Source organism: Globicephala melas, chromosome 21 (genome assembly GCF_963455315.2).
Source record: "Globicephala melas chromosome 21, mGloMel1.2, whole genome shotgun sequence".
NCBI lineage: Eukaryota > Metazoa > Chordata > Mammalia > Artiodactyla > Delphinidae > Globicephala > Globicephala melas.
This window is the reverse complement of record NC_083334.1, coordinates 30,518,173-30,531,741: the sequence shown is the minus strand read 5'-3', so window position 1 is coordinate 30,531,741 and position 13,569 is coordinate 30,518,173. Positions and strand designations below refer to the sequence as shown.

At 36.8% G+C, this 13,569-nt stretch overlaps 1 protein-coding gene across 1 annotated transcript in view; it reads left to right on the top strand.

The window, feature by feature from the left end:
* Positions 1 to 7,810, top strand: part of ADAM2 (ADAM metallopeptidase domain 2) — a 79,761-nt gene extending 71,951 nt beyond the window's left edge. Inside the window, exons 17-21 of the mRNA XM_030833887.2 lie at positions 1,050 to 1,127; positions 1,357 to 1,489; positions 5,893 to 6,052; positions 7,232 to 7,295; positions 7,683 to 7,810. Coding sequence (XP_030689747.2) covers positions 1,050 to 1,127; positions 1,357 to 1,489; positions 5,893 to 6,052; positions 7,232 to 7,265 — 405 coding nt within the window. The 3' untranslated portion in view covers positions 7,266 to 7,295; positions 7,683 to 7,810. The remainder of the gene's footprint in view (positions 1 to 1,049; positions 1,128 to 1,356; positions 1,490 to 5,892; positions 6,053 to 7,231; positions 7,296 to 7,682) is intronic.
* The last annotated feature ends 5,759 nt before the right edge of the window (positions 7,811 to 13,569 follow it).

Sequence of the window (13,569 nt, the reverse complement as noted above, 5' to 3'; positions counted from 1 at the left end):
ACAACCAAGAAAGTTAGACATACCAGAGACCTTGGTGTCATTGCTCCATCTCTCTTTTCATCCTTTATATACAATCTATCACTAAACTTAGGTGGATCAAACTATTTAACTCTGTCTCAAACACAACCACTGTTTTTCATCAACACTACTACCACTCAATTTCACTCTATGGTTGTCATTTTTCTGGACTACTGTAATGTTATTCTAGTTTGTCTTTCTATATTTTCTCTTGCCTTTTACATTCTCTTTTTCAAAACCTCCGTTTATCAGCTTTCCATCTTCCAATTAAATCTCTAAACACCGCCAATTGCTTATAGGTTATAGACCAATTTTCTGATTAAGACTATAAGACACAGACAAACCCTCCATAATAACCTCTGTCACATCATGTATAGATTTTTTGTTGTGTGTGTGTTTCTATATCTTTTACTGCAATATGAGCAACATGAGTTTTGTTGTTGTTGTTCACTGCTGTGTTCTCAGGGCCAGGCACATCGTAAGACTCAAATATTTAGTTAATTAATGTTTGAATGGCTGTTCTTTGTGTAACAACTGAACTTCCCTAAATATTTCTTAACAGTTTCATAATAGATATGATGTAGGGTCATTCTGAATACTTATTCTTTTTCTATAAGTACTTTGTCTTTCATTTCTATGCTTGATTAAGTCATGTTCAACATCAGAGCTCAATAAAAAAGTTTCACTGTCCTCATATATTAGACAAATTCTGTGTTTTTATTATTTCATAAAACTATTTTATTATAGTATTTATTACACATTTACCTTTACTGTTACTTATTTCATGTCTGTACTTCCTATCCCAGTATAAGCAGGGAAGATGTTTTTATTGTTTTATTTATTTTCAGATAATCGGTCTCATCTAGTGCTGAAAACATAGTAGCACTATGAATTAATCACTTATTGTTAGTATGTTAATATTTGTTATTAAATGAATACCTCTTATGTCAGTATAATAAGGAATCCTTTTAATTAGATGCCAAACACAGATGTTGGTACAGTTAACTTACTTTGGGATGTCTCCTTTTCAGGTTTGCAAAAATAAAAAATGTGTAGATTCTTCATTCTTGAACTACGACTGTACTCCAGAAAAATGCCACAATCGAGGTGTAAGTATCAGCACTACAGACAAGAATAGAAATCACTGAGGCTGATATTTGGAAAGCAAACGCACAGCTAAACACACACACACACACACACACACACACACACACAAACACACACAGTCATATTCATAAACCATGTAAGAAAATCAGCCTTATCTGACCTAGCTATTATTTCAAAATTTTAAGTGAACACAAATAATTTTAGCTATTTATGATATTTCTCCTGTTTCAGCTATGTAATAATAAAAGGCACTGTCACTGTAACCCTACATATTTACCTCCAAACTGCCTAGCTTCACTAGAGTCATGGGAAGGTGGGAGTATTGACAGTGGCAACTTTCCACCCTCAGTACCAGGCCTACCTGGTAAGTATTGATGGATACTGATTTCAATTGAAATTATAATTAAAATAACATTTTAATGTATTAAATTTAATAAAATAAGTCTTTTGTCTACCAATTTATATTTAGATTATGTTTGGACATAAAACAATACACCATATATGGCTATTTAATTTATGTTTTCCTTCCAGAGACTAATGTGTTATAACATATTAAATATATGTTATAAATAACGTATGTCAGTAAAGGCCCAGGCATGAAAATAGAAATCACTTTAGCCTTTCACACAGAAGGAATTCAATACAAGGCATGGGGTAACACACAACGGCAGAGATAAAAGCCAATCAGAGAACAGTGAGGCAACCAGAGATTAGCAACACAGGAATCCACTACCACTTCTTAGGGCTAAAGGCACAATAAATGGAGATGTTATTACTAGAACCAGAATCTAAGCCATCTCGCATGACATGTAACTGTGGTCAAGGCTATATACTAGGGTCTAGAACCCAGGTTAGAGGTACTCTCCAGCATGAGGTGAAGGTGTAGAGGATACAGGGACACAATTGCAGATGCTGGAGACAGAGAGGGTTAAATACCATGGCAATTTCTGTCTTCTTGCCCTCCAAATTTTATCCAGTGAATCCCATTAGCCAAATCTAACTAGAAGACCAAAGGTTTAAGGAGCTTAGGAAATATAATTTTCGACACATTTTGGTTCAAAGTAGAGATGTATTTTAGAGCAAGCTGGCAGATCCAGTGTTGCTTAGGACTAGATTTCTTTTATATAAAAACCTATGTTTAGGGCTTCCCTGGTGGCACAGTGGTTGAGAGTCCGCCTGCCGATGCAGGGGACACGGGTTCGTGCCCTGGTCCGGGAAGATCCCACATGCTGCAGAGCGGCTGGGCCCGTGAGCCATGGCCGCTGAACCTGCGTGTCTGGAGCCTGTGCTCCGCAACAGGAGAAGCCACAACAGTGAGAGGCCCGCATACCGCAAAAAAAAACAAACAAAAAAAACAAATAAAAACCCCTATATTTACAGAAAATCAAAGCAAGCAGATTTTGAGCCAGACTTAGTTCGTAACATTTCCACATTCATTCCAGCATTTGAAATATAGTATTTAAGACCATGCAGTAATAGATTAAGTAAAAAACATTATAACATACTTATGTATCACCAAGCTATTTCTATGTTAGTGGGAACGGTCAGCTTATCTTCAAATTAACAGCAATTAACTGCTTCTATCCATGCACATGCATGCTGTTTCCCCAGTGAGAAGAAGACTGTTTCCTAGAATCCAGGTTGGTTTTAGTGACGTGATTGAGCAGTAAAATATACAGAAGTGAGATTCTGAGACTTCCATGGTTTTGCTGCAGATTCTGATTGGGTTTTTTAGAATACTGATGCTTCGAACTCTCATTATTGGAACACTCATTCTGTTGAAAATTATCTGGTGTATATGAAATTTGACTACATTGAGACATAAAAATAAAAATACAACCATGCAACTAAGCCCTCCCCAAATTCATGACACACAAAATTAAAAGATTAAGTTACCAAATTTAGGGATACTTTCTTGCACAATCTCTCTCTCTCTCTCTCTCTCTCTCTCTCCCTACACACACACACACACACACACACACAATTTGGTACCAGATGGTGCATTTATATTTATATAACAAGAATCTAAAACATGTGCCATTAGCTTTGGAATTGGGTGGTGCATGGAAGGTAGTACAGGAAACTGTTGATGACTACTGATATATGTTGACATTGTCTCAAGAAGACTGTTGGTGAGCAATTCAAAGACGGCTTAAAAACGTGTTATTAGAAGTTGGAGAAATGAGGACATTCATTATGAAGTAGTGAATTGTGTGGCATCCTTGCTGCCTGTGGTAATGTGGAAAGTAGAATTCATGGTTCTGGTCAGCAAGATTTCCAAGTTGGGTGACTTAAGTTACCTATGATAAAATATAAGATGATAGTAATTATTAATAAAGGAACAGTTCAGTTTTCAAGTAAAATGTCTATTTTACTTGAAAAGAGCTAGAATTTATTTGGTTTGAAAATAAAATTAATTTTTATTCCTGAATTCTTCCAGCAAAACATTCTTAAAGTGAGATATGGCTAACAGCTAAATTTGAGATACTGAGCAATAAAATTTGATCTCAGATAAAAATTGTCAAGCGTATGTAAACCCCTCTGTTAAGACCTCAGGAAAACTTAAAGTGATGCCTCTTAGACACCTTCATCTATCAATATACAAAAAGCCTTCTAAGTATTGTACTGGATTGCCTCTTAAAAACTCTTAAACAGTAAGGCTACTATGAATGTTAAATAGGTTATTTTATAGCAGCCTCACCAGAGTCCAATATAGACAGATTTATGTTAAAAAGATTTGTGGGTGTGGTTTCATTTAATGGGGTGTATTTTTTATTTAATACACAAGAAATCCATACATTTTTAAGGAATTACCTCAGTCAGACTGAAAACGGTCAAGATAATACATATGTTCTTCAAGTCCTAATCAATTATGGGTAAAAGTAGACTGATAAAGCTACTCTAATGTAAAAAGTGTTATAAGGGCTACTCCTTATGGAAAAGGAATTATAAATCATAGGGTATAACCAAGAAATCAGAAGCCCAAACTTCATGATGTGTGCATTTGTGATTTTTGAAAATCACCACCAACAAAAATAACAGCAACAAGAAATACAGATGTATTTGGTTTCACAGGTTAATTCTGGCAAGTTTTTGCAAGGAAGAAATACCATTTTAAAAAGTAGCAGTGAAGTGACTCCTGTCACCTCGCTGTATGAGGAAAACATATCCCTGATGCCAAATCCAGAAAGAAAGTTAACAAAGAAAAAATTACAGAATATACTTCATAAACATAAATGTAAGCATTCATTTGAAAGTCAATCAGTGCAATTCACCAAATTAAGAATTTTTTAAGTGTATATCATTTTCTCTTTTGATGCATAAAAGTCATTTGACAAAATTCAACACGTATTTATGAATTTTTTAAAGGCAACAAACTACCAACAGAAGCAAACTTCGTCAATACGATAAAAAGCATCAACAAAAAAATTTTAGCCAATATATCTTATGATAAAATACATTGTTTTTTCCAAAATTTGAGAGCAAGGCAATGAAGTCTGCTCTCACCATGTCAATATTTTACCCTAAGTCATAGCCAGTGCAATAAGTAAAGAACAAAAAATCAGGAGCATGAAGATTAGAAAGGATGAAATTAGACTGAACATGATATGATTAATTACATCAAAAATCCTAAGGACTCTACAAAAATACTTCTAGAAGTAATAAAAACCTTTCGAAAGGTCAAAGGAAATGTTTAAAAGTGGATAGTATTGCTATATACTAGCAGCAGTAAATGAAAACCAACTTAAAATCAGTATCATCTACAATACTATCAAAATATAAAATATTAGGAATAAGTTTAACAAAAGATGTGCAAGACTGAAACTAAAACAAAAATGCAGATAGATGCTAAACATACAAGTAAATGGAGAAATATGCCATGCTCACCTATTGGAAAGTTTATTATGGCCAAGATGTCAATTCTCACCAAATTAAATCTATAGATAAAAATAACCAATCATAAAAGCATGCAACATTTTAGGTGTCAACAATTTGATTCTAAAATACACACAAAAGTGCTTAGAATAGCGAAAGAGCTCTGAAAAAGTACAACAAAGAAGGACAACTTAGTCTATTTGCCTTATATTAAATTTAGAATAATATAGATTTAGTATATAGTTACAGTAATCAAGAAAAGTACAAAGATAGTTCAACGGGAAAGGAAAGTGAGTTCAAAACATTGTATTCTAACAACTGGATATCCACATAAGGCCAAATGAATCTCAAAATTACAACTTACTTCACAATTCATGTGTGATAGACGATAAATCTAAATGTAGAAGCTAAAACTATTCTTGAAAGAAACACAGGAAATGTCTACATGACCTTGAGCTAAGCAATTAATTTCTTCGATGAAACATGAAAATAAATACCAATGCAATAAAATAAAAGAATTTGGACTTCATTGAAATGCTATGACATATGCAATATTTCTTACAAAAAAAAATTGAGTATTGAGGGAAAATTCAGTTCTTCCTGGGATCACACTATAATCCCTTTCGTCTGTATTATGAGACAGATCTGAAAAGAGACTACATGGAATAGAAGGTTCTTAATAAACAAGCAAGGAATATAGGACTATTATGTAAGAGAAGAGTCTAACTTTGAGCACTTATGATGTCAACTTATCCACTTCATATAAAATATGTTAATTATAAAATTATTAAATGTTTAAACATTTTATTCTAATAGTCATATTAAAATGCAGAAATGGTTTTGCTATATTCCTGGTAATTGCTTTCAAATCACTGGTGTTTTCTCTCCTAGACAGGCGCTATATTGAGAATGTTTACTATTCCACGCCTACGAGATGGCCATTTTTCTTACTCATTCCTTTTTTCATTATTCTCTGTGTACTGATTGCTACACTGGTAAAAGTTTATTTCCAAAATGAAAATTGGAGAACTGAGGACTATACAAGCGATGAGTATATTAATTTCATATTTAAGATTCATTACTTTTGTAATTAGTTGGCCTACATAGTAACTTATCAATAAATAACATTATGGTGATATAACTAGTAATAATTCCGATTATATATTTATCTTTATATGGAAATTTAATATGTAATATATTAATGATCAATATAATGAATAATAAATTTCTTTAATCTTAAAATAACTTGGACTGTGTTAAGGGTAAATTTAAGTAGAAATGATTTCTAGTTAGTGTTTATCTATCTCCTTTTACTATTTGATCTTAATTATTAAATATGTATTAAATATTATTACTTTACTTTTTAATATTTATATATTTCAAAGAATTTTGCATACACTATTTTATTAAAACATAGCATGGAAATTTAGGAGAGTAGTTAAGCTTTAAGGCACTTAAATAAATTGAGAGGCAGGCAGAGTTGGAAAAGGTTAGAAATTAATATATAATAGTAAAACTGAAAAATCTAGATATAGCCATGGCTAATCTACAGAAAAAACTTTTTTAAATTAAATAACCTTATAAATATCTGAAAATATGCTTCAAGAATAAAATAAATATTAAAATTGGTTTATTTCCTTTCATGGAAATTGCTATAAAATAATTTCTGCCTTTGAGTTTTACATCTATGACCTCCATCTTAATTAAAATGAAATGAATTTTATTCAAATATTTAAAGAATTTTATTGAAGTTTGAAGTTGATAAGATAATACTAATTAAAAGAGAATATATTTCACAGAAATATTTTGAAAAGTTTATGTAAAATTGCTGAAGTAATATGTAACACATAAAATAGTCACATAATTCAGATAATATATAAACATATTAAAGGAATTTTCTTATATTAGATGACTTTATTGTGGAAAAACTGGGCAGAATATGAATGGTAAAAAGAAGTGTAAAACTATTTAGCTAATAATGTCATGGATATAAATATGATCTGAGCTCATTTCCAGATAAACTTATATTACTTTGCTTTTTCCCACATTAGTCTTTCTTACCAGTTAAGAGGTGCTCTCGGTGGTAAGATATTCTTAAGTAGTGACTGCTCCCAGATCTCAGATAGGGATTCAAAACTATTTCAATACTGATAAATGGTACAGAGTTTTGTAGAACCATCTTTGAGGAAAATACAATTTTAAATGATTATTTTTATTTTTAAATACATAGGCAAGTGGAAAGTGAGAGTGAGACCAAAGACTAGCCTGGAAAACAAAGAATCCATGGTATCACAGTAAGTATCAACTATTTTAGGATGAGAGGAAGAAACAGACAAACAGAAAATTCAATGTATTAGATAGATAGAAATAATATAAATGTATATTAAGTGAAGATGGTAATATAGCTGCATATAATAAAAATCAAATTGAGGCTATATCATAGACATGGTAAATCTGTCACCTAAAATATGTCTTAGAGTACTATCTTTTCTCTTTTTTTCTAATAATGCTTAATTCTTTAGCATTTGTGTATTCAAAATGTTGGTTACAAATAAATTATTGATACATGATAGAACTCTACTTCAAAATAAGTGTACCCTCATGCCATTTGTTGAATTAATCATCATTTTTAACTTGATTGATCATACAGGTGACTTTTCCCCCTTTATTTATTCTACCAGAGTAACTATCTCTGATGGACAGGAAAAATGGAAAAGAAAACGTACATGCCTTGCCTAATTACCTGGGATTCAAAACCTGTGCATTATGTCTTTCATCTGTCAAGAAAAGATAAAAGTTTTCATATATAACATAATACCACAAATAATTTATTTGCAAGGAATGCATGTTTATGAGTTTTTGTATTACATATTTCTTATTTTTAAAGTTACCTCATATTAATTCTGTTAGTAAGCATTAACTCTGTTAATGAGTAGGCATGAGGTAAGGAAAGTGTATAATACATGCAATACCATGATTAAAGGCCACTGTTATATTTTAAGCCGCAATGGTGTGTGGTTGTGTTATAGTCTCATGGTCCATAACCAATCAAAAGACAACAATAAAAATTTTAAAAAAAAGATTTGGAAAAAAATTTCAACCATACGCTGCTTATAAAAGACAATTTCAGGGCTTCCCTGGAGGTGCAGTGGTTGAGAGTCCGTCTGCCGATGCAGGGGACACGGGTTCGTGCCCCGGTCCGGGAAGATCCCACATGCCGCGGAGCGGCTGGGCCCGTGAGCCATGGCCGCTGAGCCTGCGTGTCCGGAGCCTGTGCTCCGCAACGGGAGAGGCCACAACAGTGAGAGGCCCACATACCACACACACACAAAAAAGACAATTTCAGTTATATAAAGGTTCAAAGTAAAAGACAGATATACCATGGAACTTTAAACTAAAGAAAGCTTGGTAGACTTTAACACAAAAAGCATTAGTAGATATAAAGAAGAACACATCATAGTGCAAAAGGTAAATCTAAGAAGAAGCTACAATAATATAAATGTGTGAGTCAGGGTTCTCCAGAGAAACAGAAGCAATAGGAGTTATATAGCTAGATGGGGGGTGGGAGGGATGAGGAAATTTATTAAAGGAGTTGGCTCACATGGTTCTGGAGGCAAAGAAGTCCCAAGATCTGCCATCTGCAAGCTGGAGAGCCGGGAAACGACTTGTAGCGTCATTCAGTGTGAGTCTGAAGGCCTGAGAAATGCAGGGCCAATGATGTAAGTCCCAATCTGAGTCCAAAACCCTGAGGACCAGGAGTGCCAGTGGGTGTCCCAGGATAGGAGAAAGCAAATTGACCTTCCTCTACATTTTTGTTCTGCTCAAGCCCTCAAAAGATTGAATGATGCCCACTCCAATTGGTAAGGGTAGTCTCTCCTTCACTCAGTCTAATGATTCAAATACTAATCTCTTCCCAAGACACACAGACACACCCAGAAATCATGTTTTATCAGACATTTGGACATCCCTAAGTTGACACATGAAATTAACCATGACAAGTCTCCCCCTTGTCAACTTCGCACCCATATGCATCTCCTTAAGCCATACTTAATCTCCAAATAAAGGTCATAACTCTGCCTAAAGTGATATAACTGTCCTGCATACAACCAAAGGTGCCCTAATTCCTTTCCAGAAGAGGAGATAAAGCCCCTGCGTGATGTTTACTCTCCTCCTGATATTTTATAACTTAAATACTACGATGTAAAATTTAAAATATTTATACAAAGTCGATACATGATAAAGGAATGAGAGGAAAGAAAGCAAAGATATTTGCTCAATATGTTTATATACAGACAAATGTATTCATAACAAAATAAGGAGAATATAATTGTGAAAATACAGTCTGCATTTCTGTAACTAGTCACATGGTTGTAGCTGGTATTTATAACTACCTTCTTCTATTCTCCACTCTGCATTCCCTTTGACTTCATCAAGCACCTGAGCTGCTTTGCTGACCCAAACCTTCATTTCTGAAAGGTCTGCACCATTAGTAATCCTTTCTGGATGGAGTTGTAGTTCTTCATTGACCTTAATTACAGAGCATGGTAATATGAGGAGACATTCCACAGGATTGCCTGTATTTCATACATACTCTTCCTTACCTCTGTTGTTGAGTAGTCCAGTTCCCTTTGGTAGTCAAGATCACTAACCACAGCCAATACCTTACCTCCCTTGTTTTCCTATTGATTCAGAGGTATGAGGAACCGAAGTAACCATGCAGCAGTCTTAATTCCAATTAAAGATATCACTGTTGTGTTCCCTGGCGAAAGCATTCTTCCCTCTGGGACTAAGACCTCTAGGCCAACAGAACTTAAAGTTGGGAAACAGGAAGCAAAAATTTTGCTAGTGGGTCACTTGGGGTAATAGTGAGTGGTGCCACGCCTCTTTCCACCCTTCAATTCCTGGACCCATGAATCCTGGTTACTGGAGAAACAGCATCAGATATTGGACAGTCTTCTGGAGAACCTTGCCCCAGCCCTGAAAAACACTGCCACCTAGCCAGCACTGTAATAGAGTGCTCAAAAGGCCATGCCACCATTCTATCAGGCCAGCAGCTTCAGGATGGTGGGGAACGAGTGAATCCATGAGCCCAGGGCCACTGCTGCAATTCTTTTGCTGTGAATTTAGTTCCTTGATCAGAAGCAATGCTGCATAGAATACTGTGACGGTGGGTAAGTCATTCTGTCAATCAATGGATGGCAGTTTTGGCAGAAGCATTACATATAGGGAAGGTAAACCTGAACCCAGAGTGTCTATTCCAATAAGGAAAAAATACTGTCCCTTCCTTGATGGTAATCAGCCCACCACCAGGTAGGTGGCTGACCATCCTGAGAATGGTGCTGTATCCTGGGCTCCGTGTTGGCCTCTGCTGCTGGAAGATTAGGCACTCAGCAGTGGTGCTGCCAGGTTGCTAAGCCCATCCTGCCACCACGATCACTTTATTCACTAGCCCATTTGACGATAAAGGCATGGCTAGGAAATAGGCTGACTAGTATCCACAAAATGGGTCATCGTTTCCACCTGATTATTAAAATTGTCCTCTGTTGAGATCACCCTTAGTGAACATTCACATGGGACACAAACGTCTTCATGTTTCTTGCCCATTCAGAGAGGTCTAGCCACATACTTCCTCCCCAAATAATTTTGTCACCAGTTTTCCATTTATGTTCCTTCCAAGTCCCTGATCACCCAGCCAAACCACTGGCTACAGCCCAGAATTGGTATATAATCACACGTCTGGCTATTTCTCCTCCCAAGCAAATTGCACAACCAGGTACACTGCCTGAAGTTCTGCCCTTTTAATAGGATTTCCTTTCACCACTATCCTTCAAGGATGTCCAAGAGAGGGGCTGTAGTGCTACTGCTCTCCACTTCCAAGTGATGCCTGCACACCAGGCAGAATCATCTGTCAACTGATTATAGGGAACTCTTATGAGCCCATAAATGCAAGCTGAGAGAAGGCACTGTGGTGGTAGTTGGGACTATAGGCATTTATTCCACTTCTTCTTGTAACTTACCTGTGCGTCAGGGCCTGCTTGGGCCTGATCACAGTTACCATTTCCATTTGATGATGGAATGTTTCTGTGCAGCCCGATTTTATGACTTGGTGGTCAGAAAACATAGTTTATGATCAACAGCTGAGGCCGCAGTATAATTTGGTGGCTTATGGTCAAGTGTTCAGTCTCTACTAAGGCTCTACCAGTAGCTGACCAAAAGTTGTTTTTGAAAAGGAAAATAGTTCTCTTTAGATTATGTCAGGGCCTTTCTCTATAGTCCTAATGGCCTGCACCACGATACACATATGGGGCCTGCCAAAGGCTCCAAACAGCACCCCTATCTGCCACTTCCCACTTCAAGTACCATTGGATCTGCTGGCTTATGTGGCCCAAGTGGAAGAGCAGCTTGCACTGCAGCCTGGACCTGTTGCAGAGCCTTCTCCTGCTCTGGGCCCCATACAAAACTAGCAGCTTTATGGGTCACTTGGCAAATGGGTTGAAGAAACACACTCAAATGTGGAATATGCTGTCTCCAAAATTCAAAGAAGCCCATTAGGCATTGCACCTCTTTCTTGGCTATAGGACTGTCCAGAATCAAAAATTTACCTTTCACCTTAGAAAAGAGTATCTCAACAAGCCCCACACCACTGATCTCCTAGAAATTTCACTAGAAATCGAGATAGATGGCCCCAAAATTTTAGTCAGATTTATTTCCCACCTTCTGACAGCAAATGTCTTAATGATAAGTCTAGAGTAGTTGCTACTTCTCACTCACTAGGTCCAATCAGCATCATGTTATCAATGTAATGGACCAGTATGATATCTTGTGAAAGGGAAAGGTGATGAAGATCTATATTATGACACAGGGCTAGAGAGTTGATAGACCCCGGTAGGGAGGACAGTGAAGGTGTATTGCTGACTTTGCCTGCTGACAAAAATTGCTGCATACCAGGGACCAGAGGACGTGCTAATCTGCTCAAGCGATGAAACCACAACTGGTATGGCAGATGCAATTGGAGTCAGCCCCTGGTTAAGCTTAATGTAATCCATGCTTATTCTCCAAACTCCATCTGTCTTCTCTGCAGGCTAATAGGAGAGTTGAATGAGTGTGTGGTGGGAGCCACCACCTGTGCATCTTTCAAGTCCTTGATGGTGACAGTAACCTCTGAATCTCTTGCTCTAAATTAAATCAGAGGAGGTTGGACATTTACAATTTGCTCATCATGGCTATTTTTGGTCTATGTTTTGGCCAACCAACCGAACTGTTAGAGCACTTTTAACTCCTAAGCTGCAGCATTAAATGCAGAATCTCTTCTTAGTGAGCCTATGTCAATACATTTGGCTTGATGCAAGTTTATGTTCCTTCCACTGTTATCCCACACCCTTAATATCCCTTCCCACAGAGCTTCTCTCGATGTCTGCTTATATAAATCAGAGAACTCAATTAGTTCTTTTGGAGTATAGTTCACCTCACCTTCAGGAATCTGCTTAGACTGAGTCTAGTTATAGGTCTAGAAGCAAAGATGGATGGTGGGGGTCAGTCCTGAGGAGAATCAGCAGTGTCTTGAGTCCAAGACCATTTCCTCAAGGTTAATTCCCTCAAATTGAGGTGGAAAGGCTGAAACCACTGTGGGTGGAGACAGCACAGTGGGTGAGAAGGTCAATTCCACTGGAGTTGGGGAGAATACTTTTGCTGAGGCTGGGAGGCCTCTTCCACAATGAGGACTCATCAGGATTTAGGGGCTCAGTGTCCCTGGCTTCAACAGCATATTCCAACACATCTCCATCCCACCTTATAGGGTCTCATTCTTTCCCAATGAATGCCCTCACTTTGACAACAGACACCCTGTGAGGCCAGGAGGTCAACTTGCATTATAAATCAGCCAGGACTAAGTTCTCCATTTAATTTTCAGCAATTTCAGCCCTGGGGCTATGGGAGATAAGTCCTTTCTTCAGGGCACACCTGGAAGCCTTTAGGTCATTTACGCAACACTTGACCTGGGAATTCAGGTCTCTGAACTTATCTTTTCCTTTCCCTATGTTGTCCAGCAACATTAGGAGAAATCAACCAATGTCATTATATTCCTTCATTTTCCAAAAATGTTCAAAAATATCATATAGAGTCACGTGGCTCCTTTCTTCCTATAAGTGGTTGATTAGAAGTATCCAAAGCAGATATTTTGCATATCTCTGTAAACAGCAACTTTTTTCTTTTAGTCTTTATTGAATTTCTTACAATATTGCTTCTGTTTTGGATTTTTGGCCACGAGGCATGTGGGATCTTAGCTCCCTGACCAGGGACTGAATGCACACCCCTTCATTGGAAGACAAAGTCTTAACCACTGGACCACCAGGGAAGTTCCTGAGTCAACAGCATCTTAAAACTTAATCAGATTACAAAGCCAGTTCCAGGAATCCCAAAACCAATTCAGAAAACTCATCCTTTAAGTCCCCAAATCTGTATCAGTCAGGGTTCTCCAGAGAAACAGAACAGGAGATTATATATATATGGGGGGGGGGGGAGAGAGAGAGAGAGAGAGAGAGAGAGACATGAGATTATAGAAATTGGCTC